Source organism: Berghia stephanieae, chromosome 6 (assembly GCF_034508935.2).
Source record: "Berghia stephanieae isolate SIO BIC M18660-M18661 chromosome 6, UCSD_Bste_1.3, whole genome shotgun sequence".
Lineage (NCBI taxonomy): Eukaryota > Metazoa > Mollusca > Gastropoda > Nudibranchia > Aeolidiidae > Berghia > Berghia stephanieae.
Genome location: NC_088365.1, coordinates 14,292,211 through 14,317,210, shown reverse-complemented (window position 1 = coordinate 14,317,210; position 25,000 = coordinate 14,292,211). Strand labels below are relative to the sequence as shown.

The 25,000-nt window shown below is 38.6% G+C and overlaps 3 protein-coding genes across 3 annotated transcripts in view; 2 read left to right on the top strand and 1 right to left on the bottom strand.

Moving 5' to 3' along the window:
• The window catches only part of LOC144974530 (caveolin-1-like), a 4,524-nt gene extending 1,093 nt beyond the window's left edge, over positions 1-3,431 (bottom strand). Inside the window, exon 1 of the mRNA XM_078917470.1 lies at positions 3,254-3,431. Within this exon, the coding sequence (XP_078773596.1) occupies positions 3,254-3,310 (57 nt within the window). The 5' untranslated portion in view covers positions 3,311-3,431. The remainder of the gene's footprint in view (positions 1-3,253) is intronic.
• A 7,363-nt stretch (positions 3,432-10,794) lies between these two features.
• On the top strand, positions 10,795-14,021 carry LOC144974529 (caveolin-1-like). The gene is made up of 2 exons (XM_078917469.1): positions 10,795-10,984; positions 12,925-14,021. Exons 1-2 carry the CDS (start codon positions 10,928-10,930, stop codon positions 13,249-13,251), a joined length of 384 nt encoding a protein of 127 aa, XP_078773595.1. The 5' UTR covers positions 10,795-10,927; the 3' UTR covers positions 13,252-14,021.
• Positions 14,022-24,339: 10,318 nt separating this feature from the next.
• Positions 24,340-25,000, top strand: part of LOC144974527 (caveolin-1-like) — a 7,698-nt gene continuing 7,037 nt past the window's right edge. Inside the window, exon 1 of the mRNA XM_078917468.1 lies at positions 24,340-24,530. Within this exon, the coding sequence (XP_078773594.1) occupies positions 24,468-24,530 (63 nt within the window). The 5' untranslated portion in view covers positions 24,340-24,467. The remainder of the gene's footprint in view (positions 24,531-25,000) is intronic.

Genomic DNA, 25,000 nt, shown 5'->3' with positions numbered 1-25,000 from the left:
TATTTGAAAGGTTGGCCAGAAAACTCGGCCTTCAATTATCGATCCAATTAAACAATCCTCATCTTGGTAAAAACTCTCAAACCTGGGATCTCCAAAGTACCGCAGTTAACTTCTGTGTTACCTTTTGCAATGCATGCCATCTCATGTGTATGGCATGTGTAATGCTGAATTATAAATGGTTTATGATGTGTTTTCAGGTCAAGGTGATAAAGATTATTTGTCATTGTATTTTAATCACGTAGGTTTAAGTCACCCTTCAGACACTTATTTCCTTGGGCAAGATTGTTCACTCCCGACTCATGTAATTGGACAATATGGGTAATGGTTGCTGGCATCAATCTATATCCCTTCATAGAAAGAATGGCCAGCAACGGAACTGTACAATCTTTTTGATGATGAGGAACTTTGTTGTGATTGTCTTTTACATCGACTGAACACAAAAGGTGGAGATAATTCTGCTTTTTTGGAAACCAGAAATATTTTAAAATACTTTGTGTGGTATCAACCTGTACAAGTTGACCGCACTCACTCATCTGGTCAAATCACTTTGACATATCACCTGGTATCGCAAAAAGTTGAGTGAAATACGATCCATTAAGTATCTACTCACTCTCCCCCCCCCCCCACTTCTTCTTTCTATAGTTGTTATGAACATACACACAAATACACACTTATACACACATATAAACTACACAGTTTCTCCTTGACATATACAGTATTTATAGCTTTAATTTAATCACCCCCCCCCCTATTTCTAAAGTTGTTATGAACATACACACAAGCTCACACTAATACACACATATATACACACGCACATACAGACAGCAAAGTGTGTCCTTATCAGATAGTATTTATTGTTTTATGGTACTTGGCACATGGGGTGAACAGCAATATAGAATTGAAAGGGTTTCTATTGTGCAATGCCAGCATTTCCACTTCCAAAACAAGACACGTTTCGTAAAACTGCATGCTATAAAATACCTCACTTATATCTACACTGAATTTCCAATATCAACTTTACTAAAGACAATTTACCTAAATCGCCCCCCCCCTATTATGTTATCCTATTCCAAATGAACTCATAAGCGATGCCACAAACGTCTTTTAAACACTCTACAGTCTGGCGCCATCAGTATAAAATTTAAACCAATCTCAAACCATTGCGTTGATTTTGTCATCAATAATCAATTCATAAAGAATGATAATTCATCGCTGATTTTGAAGAAAAAAAAACAAATAGTGTCGTTACCAAACTTTTTATACAATTAAACTGTCATTAAGTCCACGTTTTCAATACCTGAACTCAAACATCCACAAATGTATTTCATTGTTTATATATATATATATGCTGATCTATTTATCTATTTATTTATTTATCTATATGTTTTGAATTTAGTTTCTCAATTTGCATTCTGCGATATTTTTTTTTAAAAAGCATTTTGTAAAATAAGTTCGATAACTCTTCAAAGAGACCAACTTCGTATTTCAATCAACAATTCCAACATTTCAGTATTTCTTTTATTTATCCAAGGGTAGTTTTTGTCTTTTAGATATATCTCTAAAAAGGAACGAGAGTCCGGACCCGCACTGTGTTCTTGGGTAAGACATTTTCAGGTTATCCCATTCACTATCCTATTATAAACGTCTCTCAATAGCCATTTGACTACAACAATAACTAATACAGTGAAGGTCAAATAGAGTCACATTTCAATGTCATATAGTACCATTCCCCTGTTAGACGCCTTAATATGTACAAACACTCCTAAAATATCCATAACCGCCTATGACGATTTGTCAATTTTTTTATCCAAGATTCTGGTATCAAAGACATATTATCAATTCCACCTATTCAATTATTGACCACAGTCAAGTTATCTTGACTTGTTTACAATAAAAAACTTCTTGGATATCATGATTTCATGACCACCAGAAAGTATATTGTATAATATCATTATTTTGTTCTTTCACCCATCTAAATAAAATCGTGATTTAACAACACCTTTATTATCAAATCAATTTCCTATCATGTATATCAATTTCCCATTTTTTCCCAATGGTATCTAAGAGTCCACATTCACACCGTTTCAGAGAACTATGTTACATATATGTTACATATTTACAAAGATAACCATGGAAAAAGAAAATAATAATCATAAATTTATGGTTTAAAATATTTTAAGACATTAAAATAAATAGGGATTGAACCCTTGTCCCACTGGAGTGATGATGGCGTATGCTCACCAGTCAATGCTGGATCTCCTTGGACCAAATATTTTTTTAAAAAGTCATCCATCGGCAAATTAGTAACCGAGAGCTAATCACAAGTTTGTAGATTTTGGATTAAAAGACAGAATTTGTGGGTTTAAATTCCGGCATAATTCTGAGTGACAAGTTAGACTGCAGGCACTGGTGGGAGGTAGAAAAATAGAATGAAGGGAGGCCACCCATAAGCTCCTTTTGCTAAGGGAAACAACTCAAGTACTCCTTTAACTAAACATAAGAAAAAATAAAACCTTGTACCTTTGACTAACCCTAAAAGGAAAAACAAACATCCCAGGACCTTTACTGAGACATACAGCTAATCCTAATAAAAAAAAAATATCTTCTGACCTCGAGCTAACCCTAATTTAAAAAAAAACAATCTTAGGACTGCTTTGCATTACCTTTCAATACTTCAACGACAAAATGGCGGCGGAGAACCAAAACAATGTTACGAAATTCTAAACTTTCACTAATCTAACGAGATTTGTTCTATAGTTTTTAAAATGTTACTATATATTGATTGACAAATTGAATAAATAAACGCCTGACAAAAGATCAATTGTGAAAATACGAATTGAAAGAGATGTTACCACGAGGAGCTTACGGAATTTCTCCCAGAATGAAAATTACAAGAAAATGAAATCCACCAAAAAAGTCTCCTCAGGTTTGATCCCCAGACAAGGTAGGCTGATATTTTGGTGGGGGGGGGGGCGTTGTTTTTTTTGTGTTTTTTTTGTATATTTGTATATTTCTTTCTGATTTGTCTGGCACTGTTGCATAGACCGTTTTCCGGTATAATTCATAAGAAAAATATCTCACGGGATCTTTGTATTATGCTGTGATATATATATATATATATATATAACTCCACTTTACAGACGCACTTAAGAATGGAGGTCCCATCTTCAAAATTTCATAAATCGATGAAACTATTACAAAGGGACATAATTCGTGATGAAAATGGATGAATTGGTTTAGTAGATTATCTCACCTTGAGATGGTCATTGATGTTGTTGGGATCACGGTTGACAAGATCGACCTCGGCCATTTTGGATTTTTGTGTGTTTGTGGAAGGTGGAAATTATCCGAAGGGAAAGGAGCTTGCCTGCTGCTGGCACTGACGAAATTCTGCAAAAGCTGACCAGATTAGCTGTGGTCAGTCTTTATATATCTTGACCTTGCCATGTGGTCTCCAATGGTGATTTTCTCTGTCTTGGTAGCCCCTATTGTTTATTGTCTTGACCATTAGTAACCACCCCTACCCCATTTCCAACTCACCCCCCCCCCCTTACCTCTTTCCCCGACTCCCCCACTAAGCCTTACTAAGTACCTAAACCGTAACGTTTCACTAGTGGACCATGGTCAGTTGTTTGTTCTAACCATGTCCACTTTGCGACGCTATTCTGAAAAAACACAGTATTTCAAGTTTGGCCAGGAATGGCCTGTCTGTCGATTCAAATGACCCAATTCTCGTAAAAAACTCTCAAAGCTGAAAAGTTCTAGGAAGTCTCAGGTTTGACTTTTTCTGACAAGATGAGGCTCATTATATATATATATGTATATATATATATATGTATATATATATATATTATATATATATATACGTATATATATATATGTATATATATATATATATATATATATATATATATACGTTATATATATATATATATATATATATATATATATATATATATATATATATATAAATATATATAAATAAGTTGATATTCAATTGTGCGGCTATATGGTCTTGCGTTATGACACTCACTTTCGGATTGGAAGTTCCTGGCTCTTCACTCACAAAATCCCCCCACAGTTAACACACATACAATCATACACTTAATCCAGGTGTAAATGAGTACCTGTTCATCAAGCAATAATGTTTGTTATAGGAGCATTAGAACCTAACCGGGCACCGAACAGTCAACTTGTACTTTATAAAATGACATTTCCGGAGATAAAGTTCCGAATCTTTGACTATACAAAAAATATGGTCAAAATTTTTCAGTTTTTCAGATAAGACCTATTGTTCAATTAGGCTTCCTCTGTGTGTGTGTGTGTGTGTGTGTGTGTGTGTGTGTGTGTGTGTGTTAATTCCCTGGCCAAGATTTACTCGTGTTGTACTATTGTGAGATCTGACCACTTAAAATGTAGCTTGACCATTGGTCACTCTAGACCTAATTGGCCACACCCCCAAACTCCGATGACCCCTGGCTAATCAGGTGTGGTTGGACACAGGTAAAAGATTTGACCGTTTTTTTTTTGTGTATGTCCCTGACTATTTGCAGTAATCATGATTTGACCATTTTGTAAAAATAAAAAAAAACGCATTTATAATTTTGGTCAGAAAACTCGTCCTTCAAATATTGATCGATTAAAATGATTCTCATCTTGTCGAAAATATCTCAGACCTATGACGTCAAGAAAGTCCCAGGTTTAAGAGTTTTTGACAAGACGAGGGTCATTTAAATCGATCGATATTTGAAGGATGAGTTTTATGGCCAAAATTTTGAAAATGCGTTTTGTTTTGTTTTTCAGAAGAAGTCAGATTTCTGTTATTGATTTTGGTTTGGCCTTTGTTTTTTTGTGTGTATGAAAATCACTATGGGAGCACAGGAAAGACTGTGGGGCTTTGTTGTCATGTGGTGTGACAGTCGTCGTGGCAGTCAGACCCGTAGGTCCTGGGTTCGAGTCCAACTCGCTAAAAAATGGTATCAGAGTTGAGTGTATGAAAATCACTATGGGATCACACCACAAACTGTCGGGCTTTGGGATCTTATGGTGTTACACTCGACGTGGCAGTCAGACCAGTAGGTCCTGGGTTCGAGTCCAATGCGGTCAAAGTTTTCTAAAAGTTGAGTGTATGAAAATCACTCTGGGAGCAAAGCACAAACTGTGGGGCTCTGTGGTCTCATCGCCGTCGGACCCGTAGGTCCTGGGTTCGAGTCCAACTCGGTCTAAGTGGCTAAAAGTTGAGTTTCTCACGGTACTCAAGTGTAAAATGAGTACCTGGCCATTAAACGACTTTTATCTGGTGATAAAAAAATGTAACATTTCTTTACGAGTGTAATGTCTTATGTTACAATATTATGCTAAGTGTTTGCTGTTGTCTTGGATTAGAAGGACCTTTTGTAAAGTGCTTGGGCACGTTTAGTTAATTAATATTGCCCTATATAAATGCCGCAGTTAAGACGTTTGGCCTTTTTTTTTTGGGGGGGGGGGGTTCTTTTTTGTTGTTGTTGTTGTTTGTGTTTTTAGTTTCTGTGTGAAATTCACTATGAGAGCAGGATGTTACTATGTCCACATTTTGTCTAATACTCCCTCCCTCTCTCTCTCTCTCTCTCTCTCTCTCTCCCTCTCTTCTCTCTATCTCTCTGTATGTCTCTCTCTGTATGTCTCTCTCTCTATCTCTCTCTCTATCTCTCTCTGTATGTCTCTCTCTGTGTGTATGTCTCTCTCTCTCTGTATGTCTCTCTCTCTCTCTGAATGTCTCTCTCTCTGTATGTCTCTCTATCTCTCTATCTATCTCTCTCTCTCTCTCTCTCTGTATGTCTCTCTCTCTCTCTGTATGTCTCTCTCTCTGTATGTCTGTATATCTCTCTCTCTGTATGCCTCTCTCTCTGTATGTCTCTCTCTCTCTATCTCTCTCTATCTCTCTCTGTATGTCTCTCTCTCTGTATGTCTCTCTCTCTCTGTCTCTCTCTCTGTATATCTCTCTCTCTCTATCTCTCTGCATGTCTCTCTCTCTGTATGTCTCTCTCTCTGTATGTCTCTCTGTGTATGTCTCTCTCTCTATCTCTCTCTCTATGTATGTCTCTCTCTCTATCTCTCTATCTCTCTCTATCTCTCTATCTCTCTCTCGTCACTCCCTTACATTCCAAAATGGACATTCGGACATTCCAACTACAACCAGAACAATCAAAGATAGACACAATCACACCCAAGCCGTGGTGCAATAACAAACCCATATTTAAAAGATTGGCCAGAAAATTTGTCCTTCAAATTTTAATTCAATTTCAATTTTCAATTTAAACGACCCTCATCTTGGCAAAAATCTCTCAAACCTGGAGTATTTGCCAAGACGGGGTTATTTAAATCGATCGATATATGAAGGACGAGTTTCTGGCCAAATTTTTAAATATGGGTTTTTTCCAGAGTACGGCAGATTTTCTCCATATTCCATTCGATCTATGGACCATAAAATGCCAAATCGCCTTTTTATTTTGGTCAGAAAACGTTAAAATCACATGTCGAAAATTGAGTAAACCTCATACTTATCCAAAAGTCTCACAACCAACCAGCCCATATTAGAAGTCTTAGGTTTGACAAATTTTGACAACTCTGTCGTCATCTTAATATACACAGATTTAACTTTAAAAGTTTTCTGACCAAAAACGGAAAAAAAATTAATGAAACGTGATTTGTCGGTGACAGGCAGATCTCTGCATTGTGTGTCTGTGACAATCAAGACACGTAACTCTGCTTGTCGTTGTCCCTGGAGTGTTAGTGTTACCTCCCTTTGATAAGTCACGTCTGTAAGTATTGCATAGATTTATTGGACAATCAGGCTAGGAAATAACACGGACTAATGGTTACAGCAACATAACAATGACTACTACTACTACTACTACTACTACTACTACTACTACTACTACTACTACTACTACTACTACTACTACTACTACTACTACTACTACTAATGATGATGATGATGATAATAATAATAATAATAATAATAATAATAATAATAATAATAATAATAATAATAATAAAAATAATAATAATAATAATAAATAATAATAATAATAATAATAATAATAATAATAATAATAATAATAGTAATAATAATAATAATAATACTATCCAAGGAATTGCAAGCAATTACTGTGGTCCGTTTCACACTATAGAACCGGGATAAACTCCGGCTCCATGAGCCTAATGGCTCTGGGGGACTACTTAGACTACATAGCCTTGCTCACAGTTGACATAAACCCACCAGATTGTCTCCTTAGGCCAGTTGTTCAGGGATACAAGATACCAGAGATAAGATATGGCAATGAGAGTGTCAGGTAGATTTAGGTCAGACATATAAACAGAGCCTTCAGGGTTATCAGCAGAGAAAATTTCGGAATCAAAAGCAAGTAAGTTTGGCTATGTGGTCTATTGGTATGACGCTCGCCTTCGGATTGGAAGGTCCAGGGTTGGAGTCCTGCTCTGACCGGCGAATAATTGAGTCCTTGGAAAAGGCTTTTACTCACATTCTCTCACCGAACTCAGGTGTAAAATGAGTACCTGTCTGGCAATAACGTGCCTCGGTATGAACGACGTCGACTACATAGCGTCCCTCTCAGGGCTAGAGGGAGTTGTCGTATCAGGAAGGTCGTGGGTTCGAGCCCCCAATCGCATCAATCTATTTATTCTCTATTGTCTTCGGGTATTATTCTACTCACTTCAATTTCTGTTTTCAAGTTGTTATATCCGGCTGGCCAAATATTGTGAGTATTTTAGCCAATCACAAAGCATCAATTTACAGGTATCATTGAACACTTAGGACCGATAGTTCATTTGGTAGAGCATTCGCTTCACACGTGAAGGGACCGAGATCGATTACAAGGGCAGTCGATATTTCTTTTTCTGAGCCCCCCCCCCCCCCTCCCGCCTCCCCCTCCTTGTTCACCCGGCAACGAATGGGTACCGAGTATGTTTAGATTTGGAGGGAAAGTACGTTACGATAGACTATCTTCCTATCCAAAGGATAGCACGCGATTGCTATTATCGGTTTCACGCTATAGAAACCGGAATAAACTCCTGCTCCATGGTCGAATGGCTCTGAAGGGCCGCTCGTCGAACACTTACAATACTGCATTCCTAATAAGATTTAAAACCGGCAAATCGCCGGCCGATCGCTTTTCTTTTCTGGAACCGTCACGGTTCAATGATTATCGCTTGTCATGACAAGTCCTCCTTTTGTCAATGATCGTGACCGTTGGTCAAACATGGACAAGTGAAAGTAATCACCTCATAAAGGTATAATTCCAGCCCTCTCTTTGGAAAACCCTGTCATTTCTTAGTAATCGTTAAATAATGCTTTGAACGCGTTGAATAAAAAATCTATTCAACGATTTCAGAATATTTTCGCACATTTTATTGGTGTGAAATTAGGTGTAAAAGACAGCTGATTGGTAGATAATTATAAATAATCTTTTTTTGTGCGCATGAATACAAATCCAACGTTTTTAGTTTTGGGTCAAATTGACATTCATCATTCAAGCAGAAGGAGAAAGATACAAATTATGGTGAATAGAAGTACTCATACCATAAAATTTGGTTACAAAATATCTAATAATCTTACTTGGAGGGGTGGAATAAACGTATTCTTTCATTTCTTTGTATTTATGAAACTAGTCATATTTTTATCGTACAATAACACATACTCGCAAGCTCGTTGTGTCATTGGGAAAGATAAAAATAACTCGTTTAATAAATACAAAGAGATGAAAGAATCGTAAATTATCATACGGGCATAATTTTGGTGTCCTATAGAATTGTATAATTTATCACTCGCCTTGTCAAACTGGTATATATATATATATATATATATATATATATATATATATATATATATATATATATATATATTTATGAGTGTTGGTGGGTATATAACGTCTGAATTAACATGACCAGGAACTGAACATTTAAGATTATACTCTTTTCAAAAGTATACATTTTTAAAACAATCTAATTATTATTCCCATAAGGGAAATTTGTCTCTAGGGTCTATTCCAAGGGAAGACTGGAATAACCCAGGCGGCATCCGCAGTGCAGCGCCGAAATTTTGATCTTGGGCATGTGACTTGCTCAAGGTATTCGAACGGTTAATGCTGCCCTATATGAGGAGCCCCGAGTAAGGCAAATTCTTGACAATTGAGCTTTTATTGAGCTTTTATATAGCGCATTATCCACTAAATGTGCTCAAAGCTCTTTACAAGGGGTCCCTGGCCAACAGCAACATTTAACATTTAGGACTGAACATTACGCCTGTTAGGCGATGTTGCAATTTTTTTCGGACAGAGACAACGTTGTATACGGCCAGGTACTCATTTTACACCTAGATTACGGTTAGAGAATGTAAGTAAAGAGTCTTTTCCAAGGACCCAAGGCTCGAACCCATGACCTTCAGATCCGAAAGCGAGTTTCATACCACTACACCAAATGCTTATATCAATGCTTATATCTTATATCTTATTTATTTTATTCTACAGATGTCGCCCATTTCAAACAACATGTCTGTTGCCTTTCAACTACAACTAGCTTGATCAAGACTTCAGACACCTCCTCGCCACATCTCCCAATACAGGAAACACTCAAATACGTTAAAATTCCCTTTTGGCAACTGTGTCGCCCTGATGTGATACTGTTTTGGGGCGTTGCTTATACACATACAGACACTTATGATATATATATATATATATATATATATATATATATATATATATATATATATATATATATATATATAATCGTAGTTGATACAAATATGGTACGGATAGTGTCGACATGTAGCAATGGAGCGAATTATTATTTTAATATTTACCACAGTGTTGACTGACTCCAACATTGTGGTAAATATTAAAATTATATATATATATATATATATATATATATATATATATATATATATATATAATAAATTATACCTTTCCGCCAACATATCATAAGATATCATCGCCTAGGTATTTTTATAAAGGAATATAGATAACTCATCAAAGATGTCTGATGTCAACAGGAATCACCCATGTTGTCCAAAGAATCAAACTGGAGGTTAATAATCTTGCTCAAGGAAAAAACCCAAAGTGCCTGCAGCAGGGCTCGAACTCGGGACCTTCTGGGCCACAGTACAAAGCCTTAACCACTCGACCGCTGCTATATATATATATATATATATATATATATATATATATATATATATATATATATATATATCCAGATTTCACTACCTAGTATTATGCTTGACCACTGGTCACTGGTTCACTGATGATTCACTGGTCACTCATTCATTCATACGTTCATTCCCACTTTCGATTGTCCGGGGTCGATACAAAGTCAAAGAGAATTGGCCAGCCAAAATCGAACAGGGGTTAGAGGTAATTAAGACAAAGCGATCTAATATTTGGGGGAAGGGGATGTGAGTGTGTGTGTGTGTGTGTGTGTGTGTGTGTGTGAGTGTGTGTGTGAGGGTATAAGTATGTACTGTATTATACTGGCAGACATGTTTTGTCAAAGATCCCGGAATCGGCTCGGGACGATCTTCAAAAGATCGCCAGTATCGCTCAAGAATGTTGTATTCAAATTACAGCGTTCCAAATGGTCATGGGAAAACAATGGGTTGAAGGACTGTAGTCACTCAGCCGAACTAAGTTGACCAATGGTCAGTTCCAGTTTACCGTATCCAGGGGCTACCAGAGTAGTTGTAATACATTGGCACCGCCGGGGTGTATCCATGATACTGGGGGATTAAATCCTATTCTACATACGGGTCTTTATTCTTGATCTCCGGACAGGACTGACCGTTGGAGTAGAAGGCTTGGAGACTTTTGTGGAGACCAGTCGGGTGATTTTTGTGCTTTCGAACTTAACAGAACTTAACAACTAATCAGGCAAAATGGCTGAGATCGATCTTGTCAACCGTGATCCCAACAACATCAATGACCATCTCAAGGTGAGTAGTTCTCATTATAATTTATCTAATTTACGTTAAAATGTGATTGATTAAACGTTGAAATCGGTATAATGTCGTGATAGCCCGGATGCAACAAATAGAATGTATAATGTGGAGCCCTCTTGGGAAATGTTCCACACCGATGTGAACTTATTTGCAGGCCAGATAACCCAAATGTTCTATGGTCTCGTTGAGGTGATGGAAGTACTCTCAAACCAACGCACAAATTGTCCATTATAAAAAATGTTAAAACGAGCCCCGTAAATGTGTCCGGTTGACAGACCTGCAAAAATGTACACGTCGTTCCACAAAATACCACAGTTTATAGGAATACTGTTATTGTCATGGTTTTAAAGAATAGACAATTCTCCACATTTTGACAGATTTTTAAAATGTTTATGTGGCTATGTAGTCAAGTGGTATGGCTTTCGCTGTTGGATCGGAAGTTCCTAAGTTTGAGCATAAAGTGGAATAGTAGTAGTAGTAGTAGTAGTAGTAGTAGTAGTAGTAGTAGTAGTAGTAGTAGTAGTAGTGGTGGTGATAGCAGCAGTAGTAGTAGTAGTAGTAGTAGTAGTAGTAGTAGTAGTAGTAGTAGTAGTAGTAGTAGTAGTAGTGGTGGTGGTGGTGGTAGTAGTAGTAGTAATACTATTACTTATGTTGATAATAACAAGAAATGAAGTGAACAGGAAAGTGCCAGAAGACAACAGAGAATAAACAATTTCGTGGCGGCGATGGTGGCTTGAACCCGCGACCTTACTGGTACGACAACTCCGCCTGGCCAGGTATATCGTGGTTTCGTGGACAGCTCATACGGTAGAGTCAAGATCTCCTTGGCCAGGTGGAGTTGCGGGTTCGAGCCCCCATCGCCGCCGCGAAGTTTGTATTCTCTGTTGTCTTCTGGCACTTTCCTACACCTCATTCTGTATTATTATCTCTACTACTACTATACTGCACTATACACTACTACTACTACTACTACTACTACTACTACTAGTACTACTACTACTACTACTACTACTACTACTACTACTACTACTACTACTACTACTACTACTACTACTTACTACTACTACTACTACTACTACACTACTACTACTATACTACACTACTATACATACTACTACTACTACTACTACTACTACTACTACTACTACTACTACTACTACTACTACTAACTACTACATACTACTACTACTACTACAAACTATACTCTACTACTACTACTACTACTACTACTACTACTACTACTACTACCTACTACTACTACTACTACTACTACTACTACTACTCCTAATCCTACTACTACTACTACTAACTACTACTACTACTACTACTACTACTACTACTACTACTACTACTACTACTACTACTACTACCACTACTACTACTTACTACTACTACTACTACTACTACTACTACTACTACTACTACTACTACTACTACTACCACTAATACAACAACAACCGCAGCAACAACAAGAAATACTACTATTGCATCCAATACGGCTAGTACTTCGGCAACACATTTCAGTCTTTACGTTATCTATTCATGGATACAGTATACTATCAACCAAACTATAGATTGTTGTCAAATCGTGCAAGAGAGCAGGGGTGAAGCGGATGGGGGGGGGTGTATAAACTTTCCAATATATATTAAGGAAAACTTTCTTAATTTGGGTACGGACTTAGAATACCCCAGATCCAAATCCAACGTCAAGGCAGTCTGTCAAATTTCGGGAAGTAATCAACAGTCAGTTGAATTGTATCCTTTGCCAAAATAAATACTGTATTATATTCTTTCTCTCTCACTCTCTCTTTCACTCTCTCTCTCTCTCTCTCTCTCTCTCTCTCTCTCTCCGTTTTGCTTTCTCTATCTAACATGAATAACCAAAAAATATCAGCAAATATTTATTCATTTACTTTTCCTCTTGCCAACTCCAGGTCACCTTCGAGGATATCCTCGCTGAACCCGAGGGCATCCACTCCATGGACTGTGTCTGGTCCAACTCCTACAAATGCTTCAACTGCTGGAAGAACCTCTGCTACATGATCGCCACCCTCTGCTGTGGAATCTGTATCGCCGCCGAGTGGGGCTGCGAGTTCGCCGAAATCGCCTTTGTTCACATCTGGTACATCACCCCCTGCTTCAAGATTTGCGAGCTCAACTGCGGATGTCTTCAGAAATTGTACGGAATGTGTGTCCACTGTTGTCTGGATCCGTGCTGCGAAGGTTGTGGAAATCTATTCAACGCCTTCAAAAAGGGCTAGAGCTCATAGCCTTACCAACGCCAGTTTTTCGTTGCGCTTCTTGGGAACATTATAAAAGATCTTTGTACCATCGAGAAAAGACTTCATCAGTTATAATTTTGATATTCCACCAAATCAAAGCCTATACACACATCTAAATATAAACAACACAATGTGCTAGCATCGTGTTTGGAGGAACACACCTACATTTGATACTAATAATATTATGACCTGGATTTCAACGTCACTTCACCAACACAGAAATCGTTTTCTAGTTCCCTGCTATCATCTAAGTATAGATAATATTTCAAATACTGTCACGTGACAGACAAACAAATAATACACACAAGCAACGAAACTGCAAGGATTGTAACGAAAGTGTATACGGTATAAAAGCTCTAATCTGTCAAAAATCACCAGTCAATTGACAATTACTTATAATGATATATCGTCAATATAATTTGATTGAGAATACAAGAGTCTGATTGTCGAGTGGTCTTCAATAATTTGATTTCATCTCTCTTGCCTTTCTCTTCTCTTTTTTTTCTTTTAAATATCTTCTGATTGTCAGCCATTTAAAAGTTGATTTATATTAATTTGTATTCACAGATCTATTGTGATATGCCAGGGGGATGATATACGTATATATTTAATAAATATATATATATATATATTTGATATCAAATATACAGTGGGATGACTATATCCCCAAATTGTGTTAAATCAACGTTTTTCCAGCCTTACCTATTGTGATGTATTAATCAACAATAAATTTCTGTCGGGTTTTTAAATTTGCTTCCTCGTTTTAATTTATTTTTCAATCAAACTTCAATTGCTGCTTCTTTGAACAAGAAGGAGTTTTTTAAAAAGTAAAGAAAAAGTAGAGTTGACGTTTTAATATCATTCATATAGATAAATGACATGGACGTTTCGGGTTTCCCCGTTGTCAGCCAAATATACAATGAAAAGAAATTAAGGACGAATGTGGGTTGAGAGGCGAATATAATTTGTTTTACCAACTCCAACCTCTCGACTAGCATTCGTCTGCAGTTTCCTCTTCGTTGTCTATTATGTTGAACTTCACCGCCTCGCGCCTTTGGCCTCCTAGTCATTCAAATGGGACGCCTCAGTCACCTCTTCTATTCTATTTTTGAGATCCCCTCCAACTTGCACGACCTTCTGTTCGGCTATGTGGTCTATGTCCTATGACCCCTTGCCTTCGGATCAGAATGTCCTAATTTCGAGTTCCGCTTTGAGCGGTGGGTGCATATTTAATTTGTGTCTTAGGAAATGACTCTTTACTCACATTGTCTCACCGTATTCGGGTGTAAAATGAATACCTGGCCATTAACAGCCTTGTCTCTGAGCGGAAAATATAATGTGACCCATCGTCTGAAAACGGTATTATGTCGGAACGAACCAGATGCTGAAAAGGTGAATTTGATGTTCAAATTGGTCAAAAATATTAATTGTTGACATCAGCACCCTAAAATACGGTATCCATTCTCATCAATAAAACATACAAATTCAACACAAGTCTGATATTTCTGGCTATAAATTCAATTTTAAACATCTTAACCAACCCGACTTAATACCGTTTTGAGGCGAAGCGTCACAATTGTCTTACATGTTAAGCGTTGCAGTTGACGAGGGAATTCACTGTAAAGAGCTCTGTTTAGTGCAGACCTGCAAACTACATTGAAAATTCTGTAGAATTACGAATTTCCAGCTCCATTTTGAGAACTTTTTAACGAGTTTTAATTCAATAAAACGTCTTGAAAACGAATTTCTGGTGCCAGAGCTAGCCTATAAAGGAGTCAAATGCATAATTTTCACTTATCATGGAAAGATTTTGGTGAATTTTAAAGACGATTATTATGCCTACTGTTTTATTTCCCCTGAAAAATACGAACTTTTCTTATTTCAAGAAGGCAGGTCTGGTTAGTTGATATTGCTCTAAATAAAAAAAATAAAAAAATTATGCCCCTCCGCCACAACATCATAAGATAATATTGTTACCTAGGCATTCCACGAAAGAATATAGATAATTCATCAAACAAGATGTCTGATGTCAACAGGAATCACCCATGTTGTCCAAGTGAGCAAATTGGGGGTTAATAATCTTGCCCAAGGAAAGTGCCTGAAGCGGGGCTCGAACCCTCTGAACTTCCGGGTCACAGTGCAATACCAATCAACTACTCGGCCACTTGGTCCTATATAAAAGCTATGGTTTTAAATATTTTTTTCTAACATGGATCTTAGACAAAGAAGATCTTCTGAGGAATCTATTTCACGTGGGGCTATGTGGTCTAGTGGTATGACACTAGCTTTCGGATCGGAAGGTCCTGTGTTCGAGCCTCGCTAGGCAAATAGTTGAGTCATTGGAAAAGACTCTTTACTCACATTCTCTCACCGTACTCAGGTATAAAATGAGTACCTGTTCGTTAACAGCGTTGGCTCTGTCGGACAAAAAATTGTATCATCACCTAACAGTCGTCATGTTTCGTTCTTTATGTCACGTGTTGCTGTTGGTCAGGGACCTTCTGTAAAGCGCTTTGAGCACGTTTAGCAGATATTGCGCTATATAAAATCTCAACTTTAAAAAATATATATTGACTTAAACACGTTGATAAAGGATGAACCCGAAACCTCTATTTCCTGTGTCCGTTCACTAAATTGAACATTCTAGTCTAATTTTTCTTTTTCTTTCACCTCCTTTTCCAAATCATGGTGTAGCGGGTCCCGATAGCTCAGTTTGTAGAGCACTCGTTTCATCTGCAAGGGGTGCAGTCGAGATTTTTGCGGACACTCCCCTCCCCCCCCCCATCCCCCCATCCCCCCATCCCCCCATCCCCCCACCCCTTCTCCCTGTCCACCCAGCATTGATTGAGTAGCTGGGTCTGTTAGATCTGGCGTAAAGTACTTTGCGATAGACGAGCGTCTTATCCGAAGGGTAGCAAACGAATGCTATAGCCGGTTTCACGCTATAGAAACCGGGATTAACTCCGGTTCTATGGGCGTAATGAGTCTACACTTTTTTCAAATATACTTTTTCTTTTAAAATATGTAATATAAATGTTGCCGCTCGAAGCTCGAAGAAATAAATAATAACGTGAATATGATTGTAAGCTTCAATTTAATTACAAAAACAGATCAAATGAACGTTTCGGGTTTCCCCTTTATCAACAAAACAGGATACTACGCCACTACCACATTATCTCATCCATCTGTGGTGTTTCATTCATCCTTTTAAAATATGTAACACAGGGTGTAAAACTTGTATTATGATGGAGTGAAGCGAAAAGTAACAAGATAAAATAAGGTAATCTCGTCTTGTGTGCGCTATGTGGTCTTGTGATGTGACCCTTTCCTTCGGATCGGAAGATCATTGGTTTGAGCCTGCTCTGAGCGGCGCATAGTTGACTCCTTGGAAAAGTCTCGTTCCTCACCGTACTCATGTGTAAAATGAGTACTTGGTCGTTCACAGGATTGTCTCTATCAAAAAAAAATAAAATGTAATCTCGCCTAACAGGCGTCATGTCTCGTCTTCCACGTTAAGTGTTGTAGTTGGCTAGGGACCAATTGATTATAAAGCATTTTGAGCACGTTTAGTGGATATTGCGCTATATAAATGTTCTAGTTTTGGCTGGAGGTGGTTTTTTTGGTGTTATTTTTGCAGTATAAGAAAGATACAAAGTGTCCCTTGAAAAAGTTGAAAGAAGTAATCCAGAGGGAATAGTTCTCATTGTAAATGGCAATAGAAAAAGGAATGAAAGCTTTGATTTGATCAGCAAAAACAGATAATGTGTGTACGTTATGGATTCCCCCTTTGTCAAGAAAACACGATAAATCAAACATTAAAGACGACTGTTTCGGATTTCCCCTTTTTCACCAAAACACGATGAGTTTCGGGTTTCCCCTTTATCAACAAAACACAATGATTCAAACACTAAAGACGACTGTTTCGGGTTTCCCCATTTTCACCAAAACACGATGAGTTTCGGGTTTCCCCTTTATCAAAGAAACACTGAAGACAAATGATTCGCCTAAGAAGCTCACAACATTGCCATCCAGAAGTATAACAGACCAACACACAAAACTATGTGTAACCTTGAACGTTTATAGTCTAATTGATACAATTTAGTGAGAATTACTCATAAAAATGGATGGTAAATAACAATAAGAAAGAACTGAGTGACGTCAACTTCATTCTATCTATATTTCTCTCTGTTTTGTCTGGTACTGTTTCATACACACTTTTTCAGATCTTTATCGTTTTGAGACACATGGGGGAATGAAAAATGTGGAGGAGTTGACTTTGGTGAAGAGATAAAGATGTGTGCGGCTATGTGGTCTTGTGGTATGACACTCGCTTTCGGATCGGAAAGTCCTGGGTTCGAGCCTCGCTCGGGGCATAGTTGAGTCCTTGGAGAAGGCTCTTTACTCACATTTTCTCACCGTACTCAGGTGTAAAATGAGTACCTGGCCGTTAACATTTATTTTTTTTGTGATTTCTACATATAAATGCCATTTATTAACAGCGTTGTCTCTGTCCTGAAAAATTGTATTATCGCTTAACGGGCGTCACGTCTCGTTCTACATGTTACGTGTTGCTGTTGGTCAGGGACCCATTGTAAAGCGCTTTGAGCACATTTAGGGGATATTGCGCTATATAAAAGCTCATTAAAAAAAAGATATATGAAAGGGGTTGCAATACAGTCTCAGACTTAAAGGAAATTATGCCCTTCCGCCACGTCATCATGCATAAGATATCGTCGCTTAGGCAGTCCATGATAGAATATAGATAACACATCAAACATGATGTCTGATGTCAACAGGAATCACCTATGTTGGTTGTCCAAGTGAGCAAATTCGGGGTTAAGAATCTTGCCCAAGGGGAAAAAAACCGAGCGTGCCTGAAGCGGGGCTCGAAACCGGGGCCCTCCGTGTCACAGTGCAATGCCTTAGCTACTCAGCCACTTCGCCCCCAAGAGACGCATAGGAGAATGACAAATTGGGAGTTGACTTTGGTGAAGAGATAAAAATATCTTAAAGGGGCATGGGATACAGTCTCAGGCTTAAACGAAATGATGCCCTTCCACCACGGCATCATTAGATATCGTCGCTTAGGCATTCTATGAAGGCTGCCGTCGTTTTTAAAAACACAGTATATACAATGTTAACCAAATAGCACGTACTGTGTTCTTTAAAACAACGGCAGAAGGAATACACGATGTCTGATATCACAAGGAGTCGCCCATGTTGCCCAACGTGAGAAAAGCGGGGGTTAATAATCTTGCCCAAGGAAAAAAAAACAACGTAGAGAAATTAATCCCAATTGTCATTGCTGTATAAATAAATTCAGTTTCGAGTACCTAGTCCATCCCAGCATAATACCGTTTTGAGACGTATGGTCACAAATACTTTCCGTCGGATTGACAAACTCAGCTACCCAATCACTCACGAGTGGAGCTGGAGAGGTGGGTGGGGAACAGAAAAGACTGGGTAGTTCTCAGATTCGGTATAATTCCCTTTGTTTAGTGAAACGATTGGCCTTCCAACTTGGTTATCTGGACTCTCTTTCAAGGAAGAAGAATGGGATCATTTAAAAAATAGAGTTTTTTTATATAGCACAATATCCACAAAACGTGCTCAAATACGATTAGAAAATGTGAGTAAAGAGCCTTTTCCAAGGATTCAACTATACCTCGATCAGTGGCTGGAACACCCGTAAACTGAACGTCCTCGTCGGGGACCAGCTACTCCCATATGAGCCACATCCAAAATATTTAAGGGTGACGTTAGACCGCAGCCTTAACTATCGGGTTCATCTCGAAGGAGTTGCCCAAAAGATAGAGAAACGCAACAGTCTTCTGAGGAAGCTGGCGGGATCGACTTGGGGCGCTAGCCAAGCGCTCCCGAGAACGTCCGCTTTGTCACTACTCTATTCCACCGCGGTGTATTGTGCTCCAGTGTAGGGTAAAAGCAGGAACGTTGAGAAGGTAATTGTTAAACTTCGCAAGTCAATGCACATAGTGTCGGGAACGCTGGCAATAACGCCTAGAGAATGGGACCCGATAATGGCAGCGATCCAGCCCTCCGATGTCCGGAGGGAGACGATTACAGAAAACTGGCTCAATAAGATCAAAGAGAGAGGGAATGGGGATACCCCTCTGAATTGCATAATGGACGGTGTCCCCGTTTCGAGCCGAAATAAGTCCCGGCAACCCTTGTGCGCAGCTTCCCTGACTACAAACAGAGATGCATATACGAGATGGAAGTCGGTTTGGACGAATTCAATCCCTCGAGGGGCGGGGACATACACTCCTCTAAACTAGGTGAGAAGTTGCCAGGCTTCTCTACCAGTAAGAGGAGACACTGGGTGGTAGCGAATCGGCTTCGGCCGTGGACCTGCCTCACGGCAAAATCGCTTCATCAGTGGGGACTTTCCACCTGTCCAACAAGTACCCGATATGGGATGGAACCCGAAACCACAGAACATCTAGTTGAACGGTGTGTTGTGATGAAGCTTCCGGGTGGGTTTGCTACGGTGCACGAGTGCGGTGAAGAATTTGCTGATTGGGTCGATCATCATAACATAATAGTGTAAGCACCATTAGAAGGTGCTTCCTCGATCAGAGCGGGACAGGAACCCAGGACCTTCCGAAGGGAAGTGTTTACTAGACCACATAGCTGCATCGTGGAGTCTTCGCTTACGACTTCGCCACCTCTGGCTTTGATACCAGTAAGAGGAGACACTGGGTGGCTGCGAATCGGCTTCGGTCGAGGAGCTGCCTAACAGCAAGTGCGCTTCATCAGTGGGGACTTTCCACCTGTCCAACATGTAACCGATGTGGGCAAGAACCCGAAAAGGCAGAGCATCTAGTTGAACGGTGTGTTGTGACGATGCTACCAGGCGGGTTCGCGACGGTGCACGAATGCGGACCGGACTTTGCTGATTGGGTCGATCCTCATAACATGGTGGTGTGAGAACCATAAGAGGCTGCTGCCACCTCGTGGAACGTTTACTTTCCACATTTCTCTCCTTAGATTGGACTTAAAACAGAGCTGTCAACTTGATGGTTCAAAAATGCGTAGTTTCCTGGGGGAATAAAAGAGAAAAATTCACCTTAAAAAGCTTTAGAAATAGATAATTTGCCATCAGCATGGTCCAAAAAATGCTCCAAAGTCCTGAATATAATATGTTCTGAGGAACAAAACTTTCTTTTTCAACAAGATTTATTGAGTCAAAGAGTTGTACGCAGTTCTGTAGCTGGAGCCAAAAAATTCGTTTTTCTACGATTTTTTCGAAATACCAGGCAGGTCTGCCTAAAAGGACTAAAATGTGAATACCCGAAACAGATATAGGGAAGTGGGATTAGGAGGAGGAGAAGGAGGAGGGGGAGGGAGGGGACGCTCACTTCCTTAGGAGTTAAGGTGAGTAAACTTTATCTTAAAAGCAGGAAAAAAAAAGAAAAAAAAAAAGAAAAAAGAAAAGGAAAAGGAAAACAAAGCCGAAGAAACAAACAAAAAAATAAACAGATGAGGGCATAAATACTTAAAGTCTGTTTCATATCTGGTAAAATCTTGATCTTTTATACAGCGCAATATCCACTAAACGTGATCAAAGCGTTTTACAAATGGTCCCTCATCAACAGCAACATGCAACGTGTAGAACGGGACATGACGCCTGTTAGGCTAAAGTGCAATTTTTTTCCGACAGAGACAACGCTGTTAACCTCCAGGTTCTCATTGTACACCTCAGTACTGTGAATGTGAGTAAAGAGCCTTCACGAAGGACTCAACTATGCACCGAGCGAGGCTCGAACCCTGGACCGTCCGATCCAAAAGCAAGTGTCATACCAGTAGACGACATAGCCGCACTCTTAGTACTTTTGTTTTTGTTCTGTTACTTCCTACCTCCTTCCATGGCACTAGATGATTCCACATGATGCTGAAAAACCCCCAAGTGTTTGGAAGTTGGCACTAAAATCACCAAACTGGCAACTCGGCATCTGACTGGGCCATAATATAATACAATGGTTCGATCTCCGGTTACAAACGCAATTAATTTGATTGAACTTGTCAGCTCCAACGAGCATCAACAGAAATTAATTTGAACCTTTGAATCACTTTTCTGGAATTGATTCGTAAACATAAATAAATGAAAATACATCTGACCATTTTTACCGCAATCTGAAAAACAAAGAAAAAAGTGTTTAAAATTTAGTCCAGAAAAACTCGTCCTTCAAATATCGATCGATTAAAATGACACTCGACTTGGCAAAAACTCTCAAACCATGGAACTTCGAGAAGTCCCAGGTTGAGCGTTTTTGTCAAAATAAGAGAAGGATGAGTTTTCTGGCCAAAATTTTAATTACGTTGGTTTTTTTTTTCAGACTGTTGCAGATTTGACTCTCAAGACCAACCAAGTTGAAATTTTTATAATCCAAAGACAACTGCATTTATTTTTTGATCATTTATCTCGTGCCGTAAAGAGGAAAATGTCTTGATCTGGAATCCACAGGGCAAAGGAATGAAGGGCTGACCAAAGAGCACCTGCAGAAGAAATGTAGAAGCAGACACTCGGTGTTCTGGACATACATCGAGAGGTCTGGAAGTGATGGCACATTGACAGAAACAAAGTGGAGGATCGTCAGTGAAGGGCTGACCAAAGACCACCTGGAGACGAGATGTCGAAGCACTCTGCGTTCTGGACAGATATTGATAGGTCGGGAAGTGATGGGCCAGGACACAGACAAACGGAGGACCTTCATTGATGGGCTATCCAAAGAGCACAAGGAGAAGAGATGTAGAAGCAGACAGCCGGCGTTCTAGACATAGATGGAGGTCGGGAAGTGATGGGCCAGGACAGATAAAAGTGGAGGACCCTCAGTGGAGGACTGACCAAAGATCACCCGGAGAAAAGATGTAGAAGCAGACATCCAGTGTTCTGGACAGACATGGAGAGGTGTTGGAAGTGATGGCACAGGACAGAGAAAATTAGAGGACTAAAGGCCAAAGTAAGTCACTAATAATAATAATAATAATAATAATAATAATAATAATAATAATAATAATAATAATAATAATAATATAATATATAATAATAATAATAATATAATATATTATATATCATTATTAGTATAATTATTAATATTATTATTAGTATTACTATTATTATTATTATTATTATTATTATTATTATTATTAATATTATAATAATAATAATAATAATAATAATAATAATAATAATAATAATAATAATAATAATAATAATAATATAATAATAATAATATAATTATTATTATTATTACTCAGTACTCAGTAGCCTACTGTATGGCAGTGAATCCTGGACAACATATGCCAGACAGGAGAACCGGGGCTTTTACGGCGCTTGCAACTAAAACAAAAAACAAAAAAACTAGAGCTTTTATATAGCGCAATATCCACTAAATGTGCTCAATGCGCTTTACAAAGGGTCCTTGACCAACAGCAACACGTAACATGAAGAACGAGACATGACGATAGGCGATATTACAGTTTTTCCGACAGAGACAACGCTGTTAACAGCCAGGTACACATTTTACACCCGAGTACGGTGAGAGAATGTGAGTAAAGAGTCTTTTCCAAGGACTCAACTATGCGGCGAGCGAAGTACGAACCCAGGACCTTCCGATCCGAAAGCGAGTGTCATACCACTAGACCACATAGCCGCACAACACATTTAGATCATATCAGCGCCAGTCATTTCTTGTTATTATCAACATACGTGCCTGATCCACTCACGTTTTTGAAAATCACTTTCACTTCTATTATATAGCGCATATCCATTGGTTCATCATGCTAAATTAGTGCGCTTAAAACTTTCTTCATGCTGGCATATCACAAGTTTCTTGTGTTCGGCGATAATACATTTTTTTGTCAATTGAGACAACGTTGTTACCGGCGAGGTACCCATCTTACACCTAAGTTTGATGAGAAAATGAATGTAAGTAAAGAGCCTTGTCTGCTGATTGACTCAATTTTGCGCCGCTATGACTTGGACTCGAACACGGGACTTACAATTGTAGGGTTATGTGGTCTTGTGGTCTGACACTCGCTTTCGGATCGGAAGGTCCTGGGTTCGAGCCTCGCTGGGCGCATAGTTAGGTCCTTGGAAAAGACCCTTTATCAACATTCTCTCACCGTACTCAGGTGTAAAATGAATACCTAGTCATTCACAGCTTTGTCTCTGTCCGAAAAAAACAACATCGTAATATCGTCTGACAGGCGTCATGTTTCGTTCTACATGTTAAATGTTGCTGTTGACTAGGGACACCTTGTAAAGAGCTTTGAGCACATTTAGTGGATATTGCGCTATATAAAACTTCAAGTTTTTTTGTTTCTGTTTTTTTTTAATACTAAGGCGAGTGTCTAACATAAAACACAAAATCCTACGATTAATTCAATTATCGTCTTTGATATTGTCAAACCAATCAAGCGACAAAGCGAAACCAATAGAAATGTCAAACAAATCGATATGAACAGACGATCTCTGATTATCTGTGCGACTCATTAAATACCCCCCCCCCCCCCCCCCCCCCCCCCGCCAATCCTGTCTCTGATAACCAATAATTCTCACCACACTGTCGTCAAATTTACCCCCCCCCCCTCACACACACACACACACACACACACACACACACACACACCTATCATAGCCTGAGACCTCTCTCCCCACCTCTCCATTGTTGCAGTGAATCTAAAATTTAAACTTTAAACAAGTAATTATCGCTTTTGTGCCTGCAATGCTTCAGAGAGTTGTTATGTAAAGAGGGGGATGGGAGGATAGGGGAGGGGGTGGGTGGGTTGGGAGTAATTTTGACACTCTTCTCAAACTTAAAGCCTGTTCCTGGCTGAATTAAAATTTAAAAACAAATACTGTTAACACTTGAGAACACACACACACACACACATATATATATATATATATATATATATATATATATATATATATATATTTGTATAACATACTATGTATTGTTGATTTTAACAATAGCTGCTGTTTGCGAAACTACCTGGTATCCAAGAGAGACGTTAGAAAAACAGCCAACAGTTGCAATTTCTCGTCATTTCTTGCCAGGCAGTTGCAGAGCCATCATCACGGTTACGTTGTGAACATTAAAATTCACACTTGTGTATCATTTCTTTTCACCCTTTGGACTAAACGTTGAAATTTCTAAACACCCACTACCATGTCTTCTGAAGAAATTGACCTCATCAACCGTGACCCCAACAATCTGAATGACCACGTTAGGGTAAGGAGAACAATTCTTATCTTATCCTTTATTTTTAAAAATAAATCTTATAATTCTATGTCACCATGTCACCCATCGTATCTTAACTCTCTCCTTTCTAGCTATTTTTAGAATTTTCCCTGAAAATTCACTTCAATCCAACGCGAGAATAGACTTTTATTACTCAAACTAAAGTAACAAGTGAGTTCTACGGCACAGTGTGTAGTATCTACAGCTGTAATCAAATAATTTCTTTAAATTTTGTGATGTACAAGAGAAATCAGAATGAGAAAATTGTCGGTTGTATCGTAACGAATGTGACGATTTTCCTATGGGTGGTAAGGAGAGATTTAACCTTTTCCTTACCAACTGCATGCAAATCGTCACATTCGTTACGATACAACCAACATTTTTCTTATCTAAATTTCTGTTGTACATCATAAAAAATTAAGAAAATGAACAGTGTGTTGTAGAACATGTTTTTCTAAAGA